At 45.9% G+C, this 23,608-nt stretch overlaps 2 protein-coding genes across 6 annotated transcripts in view; one reads left to right on the plus strand and one right to left on the minus strand.

Annotated features, from left to right (window-relative positions):
• Positions 1-864: 864 nt before the first annotated feature.
• Sgcb (sarcoglycan beta) lies at positions 865-10,962 on the minus strand. 3 transcript variants are annotated; one of them, XM_050150213.1, is made up of 6 exons: positions 10,873-10,962; positions 7,538-7,708; positions 6,396-6,581; positions 5,600-5,791; positions 5,193-5,324; positions 865-3,467 (listed from the first exon to the last, which is right to left on the minus strand). In XM_050150213.1, the coding sequence occupies exons 1-6, from the start codon at positions 10,909-10,911 to the stop codon at positions 3,264-3,266; spliced, it is 924 nt and encodes a 307-aa protein (XP_050006170.1). In that variant the 5' UTR covers positions 10,912-10,962; the 3' UTR covers positions 865-3,263. The 3 variants fall into 3 exon arrangements, with proteins under 3 accessions (XP_050006170.1, XP_050006168.1, XP_050006169.1); XM_050150211.1 differs by having other exon boundaries at positions 7,496-7,708; XM_050150212.1 differs by having other exon boundaries at positions 7,496-7,705; positions 10,873-10,916.
• A 4,433-nt stretch (positions 10,963-15,395) lies between these two features.
• The window catches only part of Spata18 (spermatogenesis associated 18), a 34,704-nt gene continuing 26,491 nt past the window's right edge, over positions 15,396-23,608 (plus strand). Inside the window, exons 1-3 of one of the 3 annotated variants that reach the window (XR_007593251.1) lie at positions 15,396-15,744; positions 22,689-22,794; positions 22,905-23,020. Coding sequence is in view for 2 of the 3 variants with exons in the window: in XM_050150255.1 (XP_050006212.1) it covers positions 15,658-15,744; positions 22,689-22,794; positions 22,905-23,020 (309 nt within the window). In the remaining variant the exon portion in view is untranslated. The remainder of the gene's footprint in view (positions 15,745-22,688; positions 22,795-22,904; positions 23,021-23,608) is intronic. The other 2 variants (XM_050150255.1, XM_050150256.1) reach the window with 2 other exon arrangements.

The raw sequence follows: 23,608 nt of genomic DNA on the forward strand, positions 1-23,608 counted from the left end.
AATGTTAAGGAACATTATTTATAATACATGCAAGTGTCTATGCGTGAGGCAAAAACAAAATCAAAAGCAACCCCTGTCCCAAAAGGAAACAGTGAGAACTGCGGGGAAAGTACAGGTAATTGACTCTGTAATTGAGACTGTAAGTCTTTATCTAGGCTGATTCAAGTTGAAGTATGAGGAAATGACTGGGGCATGCGCACACCAGAGAGAGACAGAGAAGGCGACAGGACAAACTAGAGAAGAGATGGACTCTTCTGTAAGGAAGTGGGAAAAGGGAATCAAATAGTGAGGCTCTCCGGGGAACGAGACCTGAGGAGGACAGGACTCTGCCCCAGGCCTACCTCAGGATCCTCGGGCGGCCTCTAACTGCTCTGTCTCCAGCTGATCCAGTCATGTGGGGATCTCAGATCTGTCCCTTGAGGCTCCGCCCATGTTCCCCAGCTCTGCTGCCAGCCCCACCCTTTCATCTCCTGGCTCTCGCCTTGGTCCACTGGGGGGAAGCCTCTCGGAAGGCATAGAAGATGAGACTGTCTAAACTGGAAATGCGCAGGTTTCTGACTCCAGAGCGGCCACATAAACAGGCCGCAGAGATTCAGAACCTGTGTTGTGCTGAAGTAGAAGCTCCTTAATAAAGTCATTAAGAAACTGACAGCAAAGTTCACAGAACTGTACTATAAACAGAGGTCATCAATCTGAAACACAGTATAGGGTTATTTTGGTGTGGCGGGGCTTGTAACCTTTGGACCTCTTACATCTTTCAAAAGACCCCAGTGACCAGCCCTTTCAGTGGTCTCCTCTACAAGTTTAACACCACTATTCTAACCCCTTAAAAACACTCATCAAAACCAGGTAGAAACTCTTCCATCATCGAAACAATCACACGAGCTTTATTTTGCTTCTGTTACAATGCAAAAAGATTGCCAATACAGTATATGTTAAAGAATCGCAGAAGATAGCCGCCAGGTCCTGCTTTGGGTTGTGTATTTTCCTCTCTGTTCACTGGACAGTCTCTAAAGAACCTTATGTTTCTTTCTTCTGCCTCTTCGCGTTGATAACCACCTCTAAAACATTGTCCTTACTTAAATAAATGTTTGTCCGTTTTCTTCTTGCATCTGCTTCATGCGAGGCCGCAGCCGCAAGTGCTCTCCGTGTAGTCAAACAGAAGAAATGAACAGATGAGCAGGCAGCGCCGCCTGGCGGCCAGCGTGAGCAGCGTGGCTTCGCTTGTGCACTAAAAGGACTTGATCTTGCTTGGCTCCTTGGCAGAGCTTCCCGGTGAGTGCGCCGGTGGGTGCACCTGCAGTGTATTCCACAGAACACCAGGATGCCGGCCCTCTCACAGCAAGTGCTCAATGGAGACGTATCGAAATACAAGTGCTTCTCAAGGAAATGCAAAAATACATTTTTCATGAATTGTATTTAGTAAATAATACTTAGTATATAGTGTTGTGTGGTTTTAGTAAAAATATTTATTTAAAGAAATTCTCAAAACAAATTTAAAGAGAATACATAACAAATGCACAATTTAAAAATACACTGAGCATGAAAATGAGAATTCCAAACATGATTTTTCTGAGCATTTTTTTAGTTATTAAACAATACTTGACTATTTGCAGAGGTATAAACCACTCTCTTTCTTTACATTTAAAACCCGCACTCAGTGTCAGGTCTCAAGTCAGTTCCTACCCCAGCCTGAGTTCACAACCTATAAGGTATTCAGTTTTTCCACTTGACAAAAGTGTGACAATATTGAACACACACAGTTTTCTATATTGATTTTCTTATCCATGCCATTCTAAGTGACGTGACAGAATGCGAGTGGCAGCCTGTGGAGCTAGGTCCATCGTATCTCCCTGCTGTCTACTTTACAGCTGTGTATTCTGGGTCCTCATCCCATGTCTCTCGGTAATACCAGAAATTCCTTGCAGACCAAGTATAAACCACATTAAGAACCAACTGCCTTGAGGGCTGTACACAGCTAAAACGAGACAGAGAGATGAGGAGCAGAGATAAAGCACCTGCACCATCTCCCGCTGCACACGAGTCTCTAAGGATGATGCTGGTGTGGGACAGCGGAGGAAATGCATTGGGGCAGAAGGGCCTGTTGATGCCCAGCCTTCCTGCATTCCACTAAGCTCTCCTGGGGCTTAAGGAAAAGTATGCTGACCTCTCTGTAACTCATTCAGGTGCTCCCATATGGCAGGCAGACCAAGCAGATCTGTCCATTGAAACACAACTTGGAATTGGCTCAAGATAATTAAAAATCTGACAGTGATTGGTCATGTTTTGCTAATAGGTTAGTATTTTAACTAGAATAGCACACATGTTTGATTTTTACCTATTAGGTAAATAGGAATTAGGCTTTTTCCATCTTCTGAGAGTTTCAAATAATTGAAAATTCAGTGTAGAGTGTAAAAGGCAGGAACACATTTGGAATCAAGTTCATCTAGTTCAGAACTGTACTTGACTTCCAATCCCGAGTCCATCCTTTCCTATGTGGTGTGGGGCAGGTTCCACAACTTCTCTGACTTTCGCTTTCTTTATGGGTGAAGCTGGAACTGAAGCACTTACTGAGAGAGGTGCAGTGAGACCTGGAGATCACACACACAATGCCCAGGACAGCCCAGCAATGACAGCTACTGTCCCCACATACAAGTGAGAACTGGGATCGGGTGATGTTTACACAGTGCGGGTACTTACACGTATCATTATTTCAAGTAGACATTCCACGACAGAGTGTTTTCTGTAGTGCAAAGCTAAGGAGACACAGTTTCTTACCAGCTCATATATGGAAGGTTCTTCAGTGACTTGTTTGTGAAAATGTGGCTTTGGGTTAATGCAAAAACCTGTGCCTTCCCCCTTAAAAGCCAAAAAGACAGAGCACAGACAGTGACGTTGTGCCCTCCAAACATCTCTCCCCCCTGATAAAAATAACCAAAGGCTTACTTACAATCTTACCTCTTCAGTCCTTTGTCCTTTAGTCAAAAGATGTTAAAATACTTCCAAGATTACTTTTGATTTTATTAATTTCTCATAATTCTTTTAGAGAACTGTCACTTTTGTATCAGTGCAACCTAATAAAGCGTATTAGAATTTAGGCACTCCAAAGTCCCTTAAATATGGAGAGTATGTAATACACACAGGGCGCTCCCCAGTCAATAATCACAGGTCATCGCAAACTCTGCACAAACATGGTTCACATGCATTCTTACGAAGAACAGATCAAGTTGAGATCCAAACACACTGCCCCTGGGGTGGATCACCTAATGAGTGTTCCCACAAGGGTTGTCTGCCACCTGGCAGCCCATGTTGTGGCCTGTCACTTGCACCTTGAAGAGCGTGCCGTCTGCACACATGCAGAGCTTGTAGCGCACCCAGTCGCCGCTCCCCGACGCGTCCCCGCTGGAGGAACTGGGCATGCGCGTTGGGCTGACCATCACGCTTCCATTGAGGATGATGCTATTTTCCTAGGAGGACGGGAATATGGTTCAGCTACCTCCACAAAATGGACACAGAAGAAAGTTTTCAAACTAGACAAAACTTGTGAAGTATCAAAGGGAAGGGAGGCAGTGGGAGGGTAAAGTCACGATCAGAACAACCGTGGCCATCTCAAAGACAAACCACACCGAGGATTCAAGAGTGATTGTGAGTCAACAAATATGCCAACACTAGTCCAAATCACGTCCCCCGCAGTGTGACTGATGGGGACAATCTTGGGTAACTTTCACTTTCTGACTCCAGAGATTTTTTTTTAGTTACTAATGTTGATATGGGGGTGAGTTCTCTTATAGGAAACTAATTTTAGTTAATAGAAATTCAATTAAAGATTAAAACTATGTAATTTATTAACCAGACTTCCAAAGAAACTGAAGGCTTCTTTTAACTCGTAGCTACAGAGTCATTTTATACTGTAGGCTCTTAAGACTCTCTCTCTCTCTCTCTCTCTCTCTCTCTCTCTCTCTCTCTCTCTCTCTCTGTGCATATGGAGGTCAGAGGTTGAACATGTATGTATCTTTGTAAACAGCTCTCATACTTTATGTGGTGAGGTCTTTCCCTTACTGAAGCTGGAACTCGGCAAGTAGGCTAGGCTGTCTGATCCAGCGGCCTCTACATTCTGAGAATAGGATTATGGGCACATGCCACTGCCATCTTATTTGGGTTCTGAACACAGGTCCACGGGATGGTTTGGAAGCACTTCACAAATTGAGCCATCTCAGCCTCCCAAGACCCTTTCTTTTAGGGACCAGTAAGTTTCTACTTCTCTCCTGGCTCCCTTCTTCCCTTCCCTCGCATTAACGAATAGTTACTAAATGCTGCCGTGTGCCAGACCTATCCTAGGTAACTGGCGTGTTCTTAGAGAGTGCCGTCCATAAGTCGTCCCTTTAGGGAGGGGCTGAGATCAATGGGAGTGGCAGTTAAACAGCGGGAAGGGGTCCTTCTATATACAGACCGAATGGCAGCTTTTGTCTGAAATGCTTGGAACAGACCATTTCATAGTTCTGAGTTTATTTTGCTTTGGCACATCTGCATAGATGATTCTGAAATAAAGTTCCAAGTTGTAAAGGATCCGTTTCAAACTTTGTTTCCATGCTTCCATCTTGTGGTCATTTTAGTGTACTTTCTTGAAACTGTAACAGTGTTCACAATACATTGTAACATAGGGTGACTAAATTAACATGTTTGTAGAGGTAAAAACAGGAGGGACCATTCTGAATGCTCCTAATCTGAGAGGTGGCAGATACCTGAGATGATGTGTATGTTAATTCCCCAGTCTGATCATGTGTACATGAATAAAACATACAATATACCCCATAAATATGTATATTATATGTTCATTAAAAATAAAACGTAAAAGGTAGTTTGACAAAATTATTGCTAATGATTAGCTTATATACTTTAAATCTAGCTATTGATATCAACTGACTTACAAAGCTAAATATCTTTTCAATACTAGAAATTAGTATGTACAACTACTTCAGACGATTTTAAGATTCCTGGAGGCAGGGTCACCCTTCGGACTGAGGTAGAGGTAAGAGCCAGTGGATGGCTGTTTTGCTTTTCTGACCTTCAAGTTAAACTCCAAAATTTGACTCTGGGTTTTTATTATTCATGCTACAATTATATATTATTCTACATGTAATTATGAACTATTCCAAAATAATTTCTTAAATTCATACACAAACAATACTCACAGCCTTTAACTCCACATTGCCCCCCATGTGAAATTCAATGGTTTTGCCCATGATGAACACGCCTTCATTGCCACGCACAATTGCACGCCCGTCAACTTTAATATTTAAATCACTGGTAGCATTGCTGGTAATCTAAAGATGAAAACACATGCTGAAAAGAGTTTGTCAGTTAGAGTGAGAATTATTGTCACAGAGAAGTAAAAGTTTTAGATGGGCTATAAAGGGCAGTTTTATAATTGTGGGAGTTAACGTAAAGAGAGGACTTACTAGTGCTCCTGCAGGCTAAGGGTAGGGCTAGAAGCAGCCCTTGGATGTCTGGAGTCTGTGTTTACAGGCAGCCTAAACCCTCCCCCAAAGAGTAGCTGCAGACAAATTCCCCACTAGCAATGCTCAAAGAATAGCCATACCCTTTCGGTAGATGCTTTCTGAACATTCAGACTTTTCACTCCGCTTGGCAGCTGGAACTCATGATTCTCATAGTCCGTGCTGAATAAGACATTTTGTGTCCTTGGGTCAAAAAACTGCATTCCAATGTCACTGGTGATAGACGTTTTGTTCTTTTCTACACTCAGTTTGGTCGTCCCTTGCTGAAAAACAATCTTCAGAAAAATGCTTTATTGTGAGTATCTTCTCAAAGAATGCACAAACAAAGTTCATGAAGACTATTATTTTTAGAACACTACAAAACAAAAATGACAGTAAGAGCCAGACTTTAAACTCTTTTAACTGCACCTGTCCATAAGACTGGCTAATATATAACTAACTTTAAAATGAAGGATAAAATTAAAAAGCGTGCCTTCCTTTGCTGTTATAAGACCCACTGTACAAAAACACAGGTCATAGGAACAGGGCTGGGGCTCCAGATGGCCAGTGCGGAGGTGAGGAAACACCCTGGACCTCAGACCTGGGAAGGTGTCTCTACAACGGCTGTGTCACATGGACCTACATGCTCTTACACTAATCACGCCAGTCAGTGCTTCCTATGGGGAAAACCCTCTAGAATAGTAAGAATCTAACTCTAGTGAAATTATACAGCTAAATGTTATTGGCCATTGGGTATTTATAAATGTGGATTTGCTTGTACATAGAATACATCATTTTAACAAGAAGATAGTATCTTCCAGTACTCAACTGTAGGTTTTCATGAGGGATGCTGTCTACGCCTCTCTCCCATCCACACACTTCCTTAGTGGGGAAACTTACTGGCTGGTTGTTGCCAGTGATGACCAGATTTTCATTCCTCCTTCCTCCCACCGTGCTCTTATAAAGCGGGCGGATGACACCCATGTCAGACACTTGTTTGAACCGCAGCAGACCGCTTTCGTGGAACTCCATGCTGTCACAGCCATTTGGCCCGATGCGAATCACAGCCCAGATGACAAGGGTAATCTGAAAGAGAGACGCGTTTACTGCGCTGCTCAGATGACGTCAGTTCTGTTTTTCTCTTCTAGTTTATTTTGCTGGATCTGGCCTTTTCATTCCGTCAAGAACAGCCAGTCTCTAGGCTGCCCATGTGATGGAACTGGGAACTTTCCTTTCCTCTCCTGCTTTCTCCCATGTGAGATGCCCAGCTTCCTGTATCTCCACCTTGGAAATACTTGCTTTAGAGCTTTCTATTGGCAGCCCAGTGGCTGTTTGGCGCATGTGTATGGTAAGACACTGTCTGTATAATTCCTCACATTTGTGGGATGATCTGGTTAGACATGTTTCTGACCTGAGCTCTGAGCTCTTAAGGCAAAGACTTTATTACCTTGCTGTTTCTAATGCTCACAAGAGGTCCAGAGCCAATTTGCTTTTGATTCATCCTACACAACACGCTTTTCTCCTCTCTAGGAAGTTTTGAATCTTTTCTTTATTTGCAGTTTTCTTAAAACTGGATATAGTGATAGCATGATCTGTCTGTCTGTTTCTCTGCTTCTGCTGCCCTCTCTCTTAAAATATATCACACTGAACCCAGAATGGTTTCAATTTTTCTAGAGAATTTTCTTTTCTTTTTTCCTTCTTTCTGTTCTTCCTCTCTCTCCCTCTCTTTCCCTCCCTCCATCCCTTCTTTCCTTCTTTCTCCCCCTCTCCGCCTACTCCTTCTCTCTTTTCTTTCTCCTCTCTCTCTCTCTCTCTCTCTCTCTCTCTCTCTCTCTCTCTCTCTCTCTCTCTGTCTCTCTCTCTCTCTCCTGCAACAGCATTTCACTCTTTAGCCCTGGCTGTCCTAGAACTCACTGTGTAGACCAAGCTGGCCTTGAACTCATAGAGATTTTCCTGCCCCAAGGTAACTTAAGAGGCAATACTCTGCCCCACATCCTCACTAGTAGATTGATGACAGCCAGGATAAAGAGGAGGATAATCACACAGATGGCTAAGTTGCCCTTTCTCCCTCTCAACCCTGTTTTATGGAGACGATCTTCATCGATAGGAATATAGCCAGCTTTAAAGTTGCTGTTGTGCTCTTTGTTGACACTCCTTCGCTCCACAGCCTTCTCCCGCATGGATTTCTTCACTGGCCCATTGGAACTTTGCTGCTAAAAAAACAAAACAAGAGAGAACACAACAGCTGCATTCTCTGCTGCTGTATTTACTAAATTCAAACTCACAATTAAAGAAAGCTGAACTGGCTGTTGACAGATGTTCCACGAATACACTGCAAGCCAGGTCGGACTGTCGATGTCAAGGCTGCTGCCACACAGGCCGCGCTCCCTCTGCTTTCTGTCATCCTCCTGACAACGTGGGCACAGCCCGTTTCGGGCAGAGATGGCATGTGCACATACTGCAGCGGGTACTCTTATTTTTACCAAGACTTAATGAATTTTTACTTACATTTTTTTCATTTATGTGAAAATAATTTGGAATGATTGACACAGATTGCTACTTATAACTCAACCAATTAAAGCCTACATTATAGACCAGCAGTTTTCAAAATGTTCGGGAGCAGTTGCGTGAGTATGTTTGTTTAGGGGTGCTCACTAAACTCTCTTCAAGGTCTGAAATGTCAGACACATTTTAAAAGTAATAATAATGTTTTTTACTCTGCCACTCTTTTGAATGAATAATCATGTTTCCAGAGGCTACGTGACCATTTATGATAGTGTGATTGTTCTAAGAGTTAATGAAATGTTTGCTTGGGCATTCCTATGCTTTCACAATTTCTCAGTTTTGATTTCTAATATGGTAAATATCAACAGGTATTTAAGAGCACAAATATAATCTAGGATCAGAAAACTTGAGAACTTCTGAGCTTGAGCACAGCTAAGTGACATTAAGCAATCATGTGATACACACACAGAAGAAGCAGCAGAAATGGGCGCTGCCCAGTTTCCATATTTTTTCAGAGTTCTGAGGCAGTTCACATTGCAGGAGGCACATACTAAGAATTGTATGCTTAAACACTATGACGAGAAGTAGGAGCATGGGATAGGAAGACATGACCCTTATCTTAGGTATTACAGACCTGCATTGTGTGTTATATGACACAGACTCTGTACGTCCAGGTGCCAAAATCAGTAGTATAGACAATATGTGCTTCAGAGTTCAAATGGGGCAGTTGGGACACTTTGGAGTTGTTAGGAAAATGGGAGGAGCAGATGGGTCAGATCGGCAACATTGGGAGAAGAGAGGTGGGAAGAAGAGGCAGGCTGAGACTGCTCTTGGCAGGGTGGAGACTCGAGTGTTCGGGACTCACTGGCTGTTGCTGAGCACAAAAGTGCATATTTCTGCACACTCGAGGTTAAATAACACTTGACAGAGGTAAGCAAGGTCTTGCAGATAATGTAGGAGAGGAGGTCTGAGGGAATGAGGGACTAAACCGAGGAGGGATAGATACATGAATGCGGGGAAACGAAGTGAGAGATGCGGTAAACAACACAAGCACCACTGTGCAGAAGGTGGGCTTGATCCTGGGGCGCTGCGGAACTGCTGAGGCGCTGCGCTGCTGCCGCCGCTGCCGCTGCCACCCCTGCGCTGCTGCTGCCACCGCTGCTGCCGCTGGTGGACTCCTCTTCCCCCTCCCTCCTCATCTTCCTTCTCCCCCTTCCACTCCTCCAATCTTCCTCTTCCTCCTCTTTTGCATTTCTTTATTCTTTTATTTAGTGTGTGTGTGTGTGTGTTTAGATCAGAGGACAACTTTTGGGAACTGGTCCTCTTATTTCACCATGTGGGTTCTGAGGATTGAACTGGGGAACTTAAGTTGCCAGGCCCCGTGGCCAGCACCTTTATCCACCAAGCCATCTTGCCAGCCCCTACTGAAGACATTTGCATGGACATGAAATTATGTCCCAGATGAGAAGGGCTGGAAGAGAGGAGCCGGAGAAGATGCCAGCGCATTTCCTTGGCTCTGGGGATGAAGCTTTAAGTGGCAGAACTGCCAGGACCTGGTGACTGACACAAAGGCGTCTACCGTGACTTCCAAACAGAATAGGTGGGACCCCGAGCACAGAAACAAGTCTTTCTGTTCAAATATAAAGTCGAGGACAGCAGGGCGCATTAAGCCCAAGGCGTGTTTCTCCTTAGCTCCCACCAGACAGCCCTGCCACATGAGCAGATGACTGTAGCCTTTTAATGATCAGCACAGACCCTCAGAGCATCAAGACACATGCGCAGAACAACAGCCTCGGTCACCTCTGAGGCCGATTTAGCTACGGTGTAAACTAGGAAAAGCCGGGGATGGCTCCAGTCCCAGCAGTTCACGTTGTCCCCTTTCAGCTTCGCTTGCCCCTTGGCATTCTGTTGTGACTCTGCTCTAACCTGGCAAACAGCTGACTTGTTCGATGTTTGGCCGTTTGACTTTTAGGCACCAGAAAAGATTGCATGTCTATTTTTTTCTACCCCTTAGATGAGTCCTCCGGGAACATATACCTAACAGGTCTCTAAAATGTTAGCCACCTAAGAAAAAATTCCCCAAAGCCAATTAAGTATTGGCAACTCGACTCACTTTTTTAAAAAAAAAAAAAATCAATGATGTTGAAGAATGGGACTTTTAAAGAGAAGCTATCTGACTGGTTATTTTAAAAGGGAAACAACGGATAAAGAAGTGACTACAAAAATCATTTTTACTATAATGTGACTCTGGCAACTACATCTCACACACATACACGTATGCACATGCTAAAGTCCATCTTGCTCTTTGAGGGGACACCTTCTAAACTATTCTAGGCTTCCAAAGAGGACCAGGAAATATTTGATAATGCATTTCTTAAAAGTAATCCTAAACCCACTGGGCACGGGTCAGTTTAATGTCGGTGACTGAATCTCCGAGAAACCAAAGTGAGAGGGGAAATCTGGGCTGTGTGCACATCGGGCATGGCAGAAACAAGACCTGGCCCCGATCCACACCAGGCAACAGCTGACCACGACTTGGCTGCAGTCTCCCGGCCTCAGTAGACGTTATTTTTATCCGCACGGTTGCTGGGTGCGGAGAGAGACGTCCAGGCGCAGGCTGCGCAGGCCAGTGACTGTCACTCCGGCCGAGGGACAGCTGCCCTCACCGGCCCGGAGCTGCTGTCCAGGTTCCCGCCTGGCCTTGGCCAGCATCTTGGCTGCGGACAGCTCCCGCCGCCCCGCCCCGCCCCGTCCCGCCCTACCACCCCGCCTCGCCGCCCCAGCCCGGCCCTCGGGCCCTCGTCCCCGCCCTCCGTGGGGACGACGCGGCCATCCCACTCCCCAAGCCCTCGGCCTCAGCAGGCTCACAGACCTGCTCAGTCGCCGCTGCCGCCGCCGCCGCTGCCGCCATCTTGACCCGCTGCAGCCCGCGCTTGCGCTCTGGCACGGGGGTGGAACTCACACCCCCGATGGCCACGCCCCACCGCGCCCCTGCCACGCCCCCGAGAGAAATCCGGAGTGGGTCAAGGAGTCCTGGGTTGGCTCAGATCCGCGGAGGCGGGTCCCTCGCGACAGTGAGCGGCCAGGGTTGGATGGGTGTGGCAGGGATGGTATGCACTCTGGGGCGTCCTCAAATTCCTTGGAAAGGACGCCCTCAAAGTCCAAAACATGTCTTTCCCTTCCACACACTTTCCATTGTGGAATGCTGTACCATGTTGTGACGGCTTGAGAGGGCAAGAGGTGTCAGTGAGAGTACTCGTGGGCGAGGTTTGGGTGCAGACCAAGGGGACAGAAGTTAGGCAGTTAATTCAAACTAGGAAGACTCCGGGAAGACTGTGGTCAAGTCTGGCACTCTTTCTTTGAGGCATTAGAGGCAGGTTGTCTGCCAATACAATGTTGGAGACGTGATGACCATAATTAGGTCCTTAGGGACCTATTTGACACACAGTGAGCACCTGGAAGACATTCGGAGGTGCAGGGAACAGGTGCACACTTGTTGTTCTCTGCTCTAACAATCCCTTAAGTCGAAAGGAAAACAAAAGATTGAGCAGCGTCTAACTTCCAAGAACTGTTCCTCAGGTCGTGAATAGCTTCTAGAAAGTACCATGCCCCACCCTAACCCCTCACCCCCCACCCCCGCCCCAAGGGGAATGCTCCACTCAGCTTCTTTTCCCCGGGACCTTAGTCATTTTGCTTTTGTAGCCAGTCCATTCGCTGATGTCTACTGATGACTGTGGAGTTTAAATAGACGCTGTCACCTAACAAATATCTTTTAACCTTTTTTCCTTCTCATGTCTAACTTGGGGTAAAAGCTGCGCCTGTGTGGTCATTTGCCTGCTCATCCCTTCTTCCCCAACTGCTTATACCAACTGGCTCCATCTCCATAGCATGCCTGCATTTTAGGCAGGAAGACTATAAATACAACGCACAGGATTGGGAATTAGTAGTATCTTCGTAATAGTTCGGCTCTCGTCCCATGAATCAACTTTGACAGCAGGGCTTTTGACTGGTCCTGGGTTCCCGTGCTTCTCCTTTTACTGTGCTCAGAAGGTCTTTTCCTTTTTCACCGAAAGATGTTCTCCTTTGTGTCCCCAAGAACCCATCAAATATCTCTTTGGAGCCTTTGGAGGCTACAGTCAATAGTATGAGTCCTCTGTTTCTAATCTTGTGTAGGGTTTTAGTCTGCAGTGTTGAAGGCCTATGTCTCAATCACACACAATAATGAAGCTTACTAAAAGTCTTCCAGAGCTGCCCGATGTTCCGAGTTTTAAGATAAGAAGCCCACTTTGCTTTTCCTACCTAGCTTCACATAGGTGCTTTGATAATACATTTTCCTGAAGTCAGATGCCCCTTGGCTATCTGAAGATCTGCTTTCCTTGGATTCCTCATTGCTAACAGGACACCCACTTATTCTTGTGGCCAATTTGTCTTGTTGTGGCTGTTTTTAAGAGCTGATATTTTATGTGTTTGTCTATTTTGCCTGCAGATACAGATGTGCATGCACTCCCTGCATGCCTGGTGCTGGGGGGGGGGGGCAGAATAGGGTGTTAGACCCTGAGACTGGAGTGGCAATTATGAACCACCAAATGGGTACAGGGAGCTGAGCTCAGGTCCTCTACAAGAGCAGCCAAAAGATGTTAATATCGGAGCTGTCGCTCTCCCCCCCCATTTGTCGTTTGAAAAAGAGAACCAATTCATTCATTCAACCAGAAGCAAAATGTGAGCGTGTCTAATGCTATTATTCTGAAGCCTTTTTTCCCCCTGAAACATTTGGAGGATGCTACGTGCTTGGCAATGTCCCTAATTCTCCCAGCAGTTTTGTTCTGACATTATACCAGTTCACCATGACACCCCCTTTCTATTTAAGTTATTTTGCTGTTAACATAGTTCTCCCCTAAGTAGACTGTGTGCTCCTTACAAACTGGGTGCAGTATGTCATTACATGTTACTCCAAGTCCTGATCATGTTAGGAATGAAATACACAATAAATCCAAATAGCTCTGATGACTGAATACTGGTCTTTTTCGCTGAATAAAACAATTACAAGTATCTCTCATACTCCAGATGAGGCCAACACTACCGTCATTTGTGTTTCCTACGTGCTCGTCCTTAGTCCCATCCCCCCTCCTATAAAACCTGCCACATGGTGTATAAGAAGAGATCCAATTACAATTCTGTTTGTAGCCCTGCCTGCCTTCCCACCGCCCATGAAATAAACAATCTCTTGTTATAAAAGGCTCATCAGAGCCAAACCCACGACTATGCTCAGCTTGTCTCTGACTCTGTAGTCACAGTGGACTCTGCATTTCTTACCCTGGTAGCTTTCATTTCTCTGCATTCCCTCTCCTGTGTCTGGTAGGCTCCTCCATCCTTACAGAGCTGGTTCTAAAGGTCACTTTCTTCCACAAAGACGGGGAATCACTGTGTCCCTGGTTGTATAGTTATCTAATTAGTGTTTTACACACTGAGCTACCATTGTCTGTCTCTTGCAGATTGTGAGATCTCAGAGAGCAGGAAACCAGTCTGACTCCAGCTTATACTTATGGTGGATGGCTGGGTCATCATCAAAACCCAGTAAATGATGTTAAATGTGAGAAAGCTCCATTTCCATATCACCCATCCTAGGCACCACCTTCCTGCCGTACCACACCATTCTTCTGAGAGGATGAAGGCTATCTGTCAAGGCTGAACATTCTTTGCTCCTCTCTGCAGTGTCTGTGTGCTGAACACTCCCTCCCACCATGGTCATGGCCACAGTATAGTGTATTTGCCATTTCATGGAGCTAGTGGTGCTGAAAAAGTTGATGACAGGGATCTCTTCTATGATGAAGTAAGAATATCAGAAACCTTGGTTGGAATTAGAGGGGTATTTGGGTCAATACAATTTTTCTCTTATTTTTCTTTTTTATTCTGTATTTAAATTTATTGTTTATTAAATTTAAATTTATTAAATATTTATTTAGGTTTCATAGTAATAAAATTTCGGTAGATTACAATCCTTGTAGGTTTTTTGTTTGTTTGTTTGTACCTTAAGCAAACTGGGCATGAGGGGAAATAATTCTGGTCTGCCCAGAGAGACCGCATACTGGCATACTGGTACTGTATTGACACTTCACATGAAACCTTGACTTTCTTGCTTCCTAGAGGAGGAACCTACCTTCAGCTTCCATCGGAACCAGTTGATTCTTCCTTCAGCGAAATTTTTTTTTTATTTACGTGGAAGAAAGCATAAGGGGCACAATTAAGTTCCTGATATAAGAACAAAACCACTCGGGTAAGGAGATGCCGACTAAATGGACAAGGAAGTGCCTTGGCACTTAGGACAAAGTGTCTTGTCATATGTCATACCACCAGTAAATTCTCTCCTCTCTCTCTCTCTCTCTCTCTCTCTCTCTCTCTCTCTCTCTCTCTCTCTGTGTGTGTGTGTGTGTGTAGATGTTGTTTCGATGTCTTCACCTTATTTTTTGAGCCAGGGTCTCTCCCTGAACCCAGAGTTCAGTGATTAGACAGACCGATTGGCCGGCAGTCCCAGGAGTCGCCTCTCTCAGAGACCCCCTCCCTCGTTGTTTTAAACGTGTGTACTGGAGATCCAAACCCAGGTCCTCGCGCTTGCATGACAAACACCTCACCGACTGGGAAATCTTACCACTGCGCGGAAAACTCCGTTTTCAAAGCAATTTCGTGCAAGCGGAGCAAAAGCTAGGTTTTCTTTGAACAGAACTACAGATCCTGACACCACCAACCTCACCCCAAAAGAGTGGCATGGTACACCGAGGGACCCGAGTGTCCACACAGAACACAGGTCGGCAAAGGGATTGCACTTGTTCATGCTGAGGAAGACTTGACAGTTAGGGCAAAGATCTCACTGTGTAGCTGCGTGTGTCATTGTATGGAGTACAAATCTATGGACTTAGCCCCACCGAGTGGGTCGAGGGACAAAGCCAAAGATATACGTAATAAAAACGGACATTTTAGTCACAGTTTCACACAGGCAAACGGAGAATTAAATGCTCGAGAGGTGAAAAAGTAAACGAAGAGCCAAGGAAGTCTACTAAAAATTCCCACGGAGTTAACTTGCTTTCCTGGGCACACACTGTCACCCAGAATCGGGTGTAGCTTCCGGCTAGGTGTCCTGAGGTCCCCTATCCTCCTGGCAGGTCTAGGCCCAGCGCAGGGTCGGGCAGCAGCCCCCAGGGGTCTGGACATCCCCCAGCGGGTCGCACACTGTTGCCCTCGCTGCGGTCTTGGCAGCTCTCCGAAGTCCCCGGGCTGGGCGTGAGCTGGGGGGGGGGGGGGGGGGGGCGTTGCTCCGACGCTAGCCGCGGGTCCCTGGCAGCCCGCAGCCACGTCAAGGTTTGTTTAATAATCGACCGGGTATTTATGGCCTGGCCCGCGGGCGGCGGCTGGGAAGCTTGAACAGCGGGCTGGCCAGTGGATGAGGCGCGGCGCCTGCGGCTCAGAGCGCCTCCCCCCTCGGTTTCCCGAACCCTGCCAGGTCCGACCCGAGGGGGAGGATGGACACTCCAGCTGCGTTCTGAGCCTGCGCAGAAAATAACACCCTTGCGGCGGCCACAACACCCCACCGTCCTACCCAGGCCACCCCCTCGTCCCTTCTACTACTCGATCTCCCGGAGTCGGAGGCGCGGAAAAGCGCGCGATGGCGGAGAACGTGAAGAAGCTGGCCAAAAGCGACTCTTTTCGAGGGCTGCAGGATAGAGTCTCCTTCTGGGTGCAGGACTACAACGTGAGTCCGGGCGGGAGACCCCAGGGCTCTCACTGCCTAGTTTCCCCGCACAGCCTCGATCGGGGCTGACGTCCAGGAGGTCACTTCACAAAGTCGCCGCTCTTGATACCCTAACAGGCATCTCAGACTCCTACTTAGATCCAAGAAGGAAGTCCTACGTCTATGGGAACCCTTCACCTGGGGCGGGATGACTCCAGGCGGCCGCAGAGCGTTGGCCAGTGTTCGGTAACCGTGGACGCCGGAGGCCCTAGCAACAGAAGGAACAAGTCGGGCTGCCAGCTCCCCTCTCGCTCCCCCGCCCCCCGCCCATTCTCTCTGCCGGCTTTGGAATTTTATTTTCTACTGTACCCTTTTCCACTCCCTGCGGGGTTTCCTTTCTGTGAGGTTCTCAGTTTTCAGGACGTCCAGTAGCCTAATAGAGCGAACGTTTCTAAACCTACACCCGGGAACTATTATTTTAGTAAAGGGGACATTTGTAAAAGTTGCGCCCTTTGCGTGCTGGCAACATGGCAGAAAGGTACCAGGGCGACTTCCAGGAGGTGTTGCCAAGGCAGTGTCACCAGCATTCTGCCACCCAGAAGCACACTCCAATTTTCACTAATCCCACACCACCCTGGCTCCAACAGCGGCATGCTGAATTTGCCTCACATTCCATGAAAGTACCTTGAATAGGCAGGCAGCTCTGGGCTTTTCCTAGAGCACAGAGCAGTCAGCAGGGAGAGGTGTGAGCTGGGACGACAGACATTGGCCTGACTTCTAGGTCTGAATGTGGCTACAATTAGCCAAGTAATGTTTGCCAGCCTCTCTGGGTTTCAGCACCTCAATCTGCTCCATAGTTGGGGTTTTAATTATTATTAAATAATAATTGACTAGTAATAATAGTTCTTATTATTACAATAATATGTAACGTTGCTTTGTGGATCTCAGATTTTTAAAATCTAGACCAGCTTGGTTTTTTGAATTTATACCTGAATCCATCCCATATCTTGTTATGTGTAGTTTGGATTTGGGTCACTTGCTAAGCAGGTACTTGTAATCCCCAAAGTGGTTTTGTTAGTAGCAAGAAATTTTGAATTAAACCTTAAGATGAATATTCACTGCAGCAAACTCTAGTTAAAATACTAGCTGTAGGAAACTACATTTATGAAAAAAAAAAAACAACAACCCTGTAAATTGTATTTGCTTTGGAAGCCTGATTTTGATGACTAATTTGGTTTAGTTAGAATTAGAAATTTTAAAAACGTCATGAATAATCCTTTACAATTAAAGCCCCCCTGGGGGAAATTTACTTTAAAAGAAAATAAATGGTTTATATTAATCCTAAACACAATACATAATTTCAATTTTCTTCCAATTAATGACTTTTTTTTGGCTAATACCCATTTAGCTTTCCTTTTATTTCCCTCATGTGGCTTCCCCCCTTTCATCCTCCTCTCCACCTTAGTTTAGGCGGTGCTGCACTTGCACCCACAGCCTGGTAGCTGCCCTTTAAGACGGACTTCACCGTGTACAGTGCCTTGGCTTCTTCTTATCCATGTGTTCATCGTCCTCAATTTCAGTTACCTACAGTCAACTATGGTCTGAAAACACAAAACAAAACCAATTGCTATGTTTTAGACTGTGTGTGTGGGGTAGGGTGATGAAATCTGTATTAGAGGTTGATTCATCTCCTGCTGAAGCTTGTGCAGAGTATGTGTGAGCGCTATACTACCCGCAGGTAGCGCTGCCTCAGTTTCCAAACACAGCTGATGGTCTTTAGAAATATCAGTCTATGCCCTAAAGCCTTTTTAATCCTAGCACTTGAGAGGCAGAGGCAGGTGGATCTCTGTGAGTTTGCAGCTAGTCAGGTCTACAGAGTGAGTTCCAGGACAGCCAGAGCTGTTGCACAGAGAAACCCTGTCTTGAAAAGCCAATATTATGATATATATATATTATATTATTATATATATATTATATATGTGTGTGTGTGTGTTGGTTTATGTTTAATCTTAAAGCACCTAGCAGTCTTCTGGGTCGTGAAAGAAACTACTCCCTGTTGATTTGGACACCATCTTTTTTAGGGCCGATGAGATGTTTCTTTAGGTAGGGTCACCTGCTGCCACGCCTTGTCCTGAGTTGGATCCGCAGGACCCACATGATGGAAGGAGAAGCCCGACTCCCACGAGTTGTCTTCTGACTTCCACGCGTGTGCTGTGACATGTTTGCAGCTCCTACCCACACGCAATGTAACAGTGTTTACAAGTTTCCCAACAGTTCCCTAGAGAAACAAGCACTAAAGCCTACAGCTGAGACAGCCAACAGCTCTGCCTCTCTTTGCCAAGCGGGTGCTACTGAGCTTAACGTGAGCCTCTCAGGAACCTTTAAAGGACAGCTTGGTCTGAACACGTGACTTTCAGAAGGTGCTCACTATCTTTGTTCAGCTAGGAGCCAAGGCAAAAACTGAACTCAGCCAGCAAATGGTTACTGGCCAACAAATCAGGGGGCCTGACAAGAATTTTTGCAAGGCATCTTTAAAAGAGCATGTTGTGTGCCTGTCTATGCTTGGTGCTGGGAGGGGGAGCTACACATTTTTAATTTAAAAAGTTTGTTTTCTGTGTATGTTTGGCCTGTGCACCGCTTGTGCAGTCCTGGCAGAGAACAGAAGAGGGCACCAGGTCCTCTGAAGCCAGTTACTGATGGTTGTGCTGATCCCGCCCTATGAGTGCTGAGAACTGAACCAGGGTCCTCAGAGAGCAGTCAGTGCTCCTAACCACTGAGCTGTCTTGCCATCCCTAATGGAGTCGTGCCTTAAAGACAAGCCTCCCTCTGTAGAAGAGAAAGACCTTGTGCAAGGAGTAGGGAAGCCCGAGGGAACTGGTGGGGGCTGGGAAGAAGAGGCTGAGCAGTTGGAGAGTTGGGGCAGGCATCAAAGAGCCATGGGGAGGGGGGAGTTCAGCCTTTGCTTGAGGGCCCAGAGGGAGACTCTGAAAGCACAATACAGGAAGAGGACCACTTGGGATTGGACTCCTCACTGGTTGCTCTAGTTGTCTTGTGATGGGCAAAGTGCAATCTCTAGAAAGAGGGTTTGGGGTTAAGTGATACTTGAAGCAAGAGAATTTATGAATAAATGAACCTGGCATATTTAGCCGACAAGATGAAAGACACCAAGAATGTCCCCTAAGGCTCCTGTGAGAGGGTACTGTTTAAATGCCAGAAATTTTCGGGGCGACAACTTTATAGTTGTATTGGTCAGTTCTGTAAAAGGCAAGGATCCCTTTATAAGCTGAATTCTGATGACAATTACTTCTTGGAGTTGTAACACCTTATGTTACACCACCTTCAATGGGTCAGCCCTGGACTGGATCCCTCCTCCCTCTGGGATACTCCATTTCCCCTCCAAGTCCTGTGGACTAGGGAGTTAACTTGAGTTAGATGACCTTAGTTTGATTCTAAAGGCGTGTGTTCGATAATTATAGCAGCAAATGGTAAATATGCTATCCTTTATAGTCTATCCTCAAGATGGGATAGATGCCATATACTTTGAGTCAGAGTCTTGCTATATATAGGCAGGGCTAGCCTCTAACTTGAAATCCCTCTGCCTCAGCCTCCTGAGTGCTGAGATTACAGACATGCAATTGCTTTTAAAGTAAGATGATAGATAGTAGGACATCACAATTTAGAAACTTTGTTTTTTGTTCTTTAACAAAAAGGATTTCCTGTAGCCCAGGCTGGCTTCAAACTTGGTTACATAGCTAGAGATGAACTTGAATTCCTCATCTTCCAGCTTTCACCTCTCATGTACTGGGATTACATGTGTGAGCCATCATGCCCAGTTTACATGTGAAACTGAATAGGACTAGAATCAGGGATTTGTGCACGACAGGCAAGGATCCTATCAGTGGATCCCCAGCCCCCGGAAAGATCAGTTATTTAATATATGAGACTGATGGCAAGAGCTCTATTGTTATTCTCTTCCATTAAGGATGTGTTCACCAATAGTTGAAAACATGGTGTTCAACATCAACATACGAAAAGGAGATCTTACTGAGGCATGTCTTCTGTTTGGTTTAGAATAGCATTTGTGGTTGAAAGAGAGGTCTGTCAGTGTTGCCATGGTGTGTTCCAACAGACTCCCTGACCACCGTAACCACTCCTCGGTCAACAAACTAACACGTTCTTCATGGTACAATCTAAGCAGTAAACTTAGAAAGGACTTTCTGCTTTTCCTTATCTCTTTACTACCAGTTCAAGCTGCAGGAACAAGCAAACTCGTGGCTCTCAGGGTCTCAATGGGAAGGATACTTTTCTCTTGAAAAGTCACAGGGCACCTTTTCATCTCTGATTCAGTTCCCCTTGAGAGAGCACGGCTGGTGTCCGAGCATGCCATCTGGAAGAGCTACAGGGGATGGAAGCAAACTTGTACTGCTCTTAAATGACATATTTAAGATGTCTTGTCCATCATCCTTTCGCCAGAAGCATGGCTGTGTATCATTTGATAATGGGTGTCTCTGTTGAGAAAGGCATCCCTGGGAAATTCTGGGGTTGTGTGAGTATCATAGTGTGTACTTACCCAAGCTGGATGATGCTATCAAACCACTGTCTTGTACATGGCTGTTAGAAACAGAAATGTCATATAACCATAGTTTTGTGACGCCAGCCTGATTGTCAGGCAGCTAAAGAGTGGCTGAGCGTGTAAACACACTGCGGTATCATAGAGATCTGTTCTTACTTTCTTGGAGCTGCCCTCCTCTTTGCCTTCTGGGTCCTCCTTCCTTCCTTTCTTCCTTCCTTCCTTCCTTCCTTCCTTCCTTCCTTCCTTCCTTCCTTCCTTCCTTCTTCCTCCCTCCCTCCCTCCCTCCCTCCCTCCCTCCCTCCCTTTCTTTCTTTTTTGCCATCATTTTGCTCTTTACTAGTTATCTTTTCTTCCTCAGTCCACTTGAGACACAAGATGGTCCCTGAGCCCTCTGCCCATCCTGTATCATTACTGTGATCTCACCTCTGTAGGTTTCCACTCTCCCATCAAAAGCCACACCCCCATTCCTGTCTCTCTTTAGCAGTCTGGATTCTACCTGTTTTTGGTAGTGTTGTGGTGTGAAGCACACACGTCTCCCATGCTGAGGTTGTGAGAAGCCCAACTCAACCGTCCTTTCTTCAAATGGCCTGACTTTCCTTTCCTGAGCTGGTGTGTCTCCCGTAGGAAAGGTAGCCGATGTATAGGATTGTCCCTTCTCCTTCCCTTCTTTCCCCTTCTTCTCCCCTCCCCGGCTCTCTTTTCCTCCTCCCCAGGGCCTGTTTTGTTTAGCCTCTAGCTTACTTCCCGCACAGAACACTTGATATAGTCTGGGGTGATCATTTATAGACTGTTTCTTCCTCATTCTCCACCCTCTCCCCCAGCTGCTGAGCTCACCCACAGCAGGCAGCACGTTTCATTTAAAAGTAACTTTGGCATGGGGGGCATAGGAAGTCTGGGACTTACGAATAAATGAATCTGAAGACTGCTCTGCACAGGGTACATTTGATTCCCATCTTTTCTCTGCTTCTCAGATGATAGGGCTAATTGAATAATGTGATCCTATTGTAACTCAAGCCATCTTAAGCAGTGCTTTGTGTGGGGAGCTGGGCATGTTGTGACTTGTCTTGGGATATCCCCGTGAATATTTGTGTTGTGTACACAAATGCTCCTTTGGGCAGCAGACAAGGCATCGAAGCAGGTGGTGGGAAACCACAGACACACTTCTAATAGAGGATCTATGCTGAGTTAGCACACAAAGTCAACTCCTTCCTAAATCCGAGGACACAGTATCTCATTTACATGTCTTTCATAAAAGAATTGATCTTGCTGGTGGAGAGTGGGATTTGAATCCAGAGCTTCCTGATTCCTGGGCCCTGGCTCTTACACAGCACCTCACAGCTGCCTTTTGTTTCTCTAAGGGCTGGGTAGTTTGTTTAGATTCTTTCTCCGAACACTTTGTATTCCCACAGTTTGAGACAGGAAATAGGCCCAGACAGCAAGGTTGGGTAACCAACATCTATGTAATTTACAATCATGGGTTTATTGTTTGTTCATACACCCACCCCTTCTTTCAGTGTTGGAATCACTTCAAGGTCTAGCTATGAACATTAAATAGAGACCAAAACAGAATAAAAATCAAGAGGCCCACATGACCTTCTAGAGTTCCATTCTCATCACTGAAAGGGTTCCACGTCCAGTAGGGCCATCTCTTTCCCACAAACTACCTAGTTGACTTCATTTCTTCTCAGACTTTAGAACCCTTCCCCGATTTTTCAAGACAGCAGCTGTTCAGTGGACTTGATGCCCCTTAACTCCCTGCCGTCATCTGCTAGTGGCCACGGGCCTCCTTTTGTCTTGCTCCCCCATAGCATCCTGCACCCAGCATAATACCGTCCTGCTGTTAAAGGAGTTGTAGACTTGGCACATATAATACCAAGAACTGAATGTTATGTACAGTATGATAAAGCAGATGAATGAGGTGACAATGTGCATTGGGGTGTAAAGAGTCTCTTCGGTTCATAAGGGAATTTTTTTTTTTAACTTTCAGGATTCTGAGTCGAATCATTGTTATGAAAGTAATTCCTCAAACCTCAGAGGGTTAAACACCCACAAACAACTTCCTCAGGCACTTCTCATTAATCAAGTCAATAGCTTTGGGGGTCTTGTGGGTTCACACTTCCCCTCCTCCACAGGAGGGAATGCTTCCTCTGCATTTACCTGCTAGATCTGGAAATCTAGAAACAGGATTGCTCAAGAGATTCTTTTCCTGCCAGGCCCAGTCATGGTGTATAGAACTGAGTTCAATCACAGAGTCGCCAAATGCCAGCTGTGTGTTCAGAGGAATAGATCTTGGGCAGAGAGCCTGGTAGCCCCTGGATTACATAGTCATGTCTATCTGCAGCCAGTTCCAGAAACAAGGAACTGTACAGATGTCTTCTGTTTGACTTTACAGACAAACTCCTGCGACGAAAACCTAAATTACTGCATCGGACTCATTGAACAAGTGGCCAAAGTGCAGGCACAACTCTTCGGGATCCTCACATTGACAGCCCAAGAAGGTGAGAGCAATTTCTGCCTCCCCACCCTTCAAACCCTCTCCTTTTCTGTTTGTGTGAATGTGTGTGTGTGTCCACGTCCTCTGGCTGATCTGCCACGTCCATTCTCTTAGGAGGACATAATGAGGGTGTGGCAACGATCAAGAGTCGCCTTTTGCCTTTACTGGAGACATCTTTCAGCTCTGCAAACGTGGGAAAACTTACGGACAACAAGGCTGCCATCATGCAGGTAAGGATGCACAAGGATGATGCAGCAGCATAAAACTGGAACTTTCAAGTTTGGAAAAGTGAGCAAACAGTGTTCTTACGTAGGCCTGGCACTGGTGACTTCCACGGGCAGTGGAACTTTCTAGGTAGTTGGAATCCAGAGCGCAAGCATGACGCATACCAAAATTAAGACAGCAGTCCCGTCATGTTTTCTGTTGCCACAACAAACTCCTGCAGGAGACAGCAATATGTTGGTGGGCATATGTCCTGAAGGGAGTGAGTACATCCCTGGGAGCCAGGACACGGGGAGGGGCCAGGCTTGCTCATTCATAATAACTCTCTTGAGAACTAGCCCGGGTCTCGTGAGAACTCCCGGTTTTTCCATGTTCTGATGGCTTCTCCCATCACACCCTACCTGTCACCTGGAAACACCAGGGCCCAAACTTTCAATCCACATACTCTTGAGGAACACAGTGTAGCCATATTATATACAACGGCAGCCAGTAATTTTACTTCCAGATGTTTAAATGGCTTTGCATAGACTTATAAAAATGGACGGAGTTCCCCAAAGCTACAGAGAAACGTAGTTAGAGTGGGCTGTTCTCAGCAG

The sequence above is a fragment of the Alexandromys fortis genome, unplaced genomic scaffold (genome assembly GCF_014885135.2).
Source record: "Alexandromys fortis isolate MF-2015 unplaced genomic scaffold, M_Fortis_MF-2015_v1.1 scaffold_0, whole genome shotgun sequence".
NCBI lineage: Eukaryota > Metazoa > Chordata > Mammalia > Rodentia > Cricetidae > Alexandromys > Alexandromys fortis.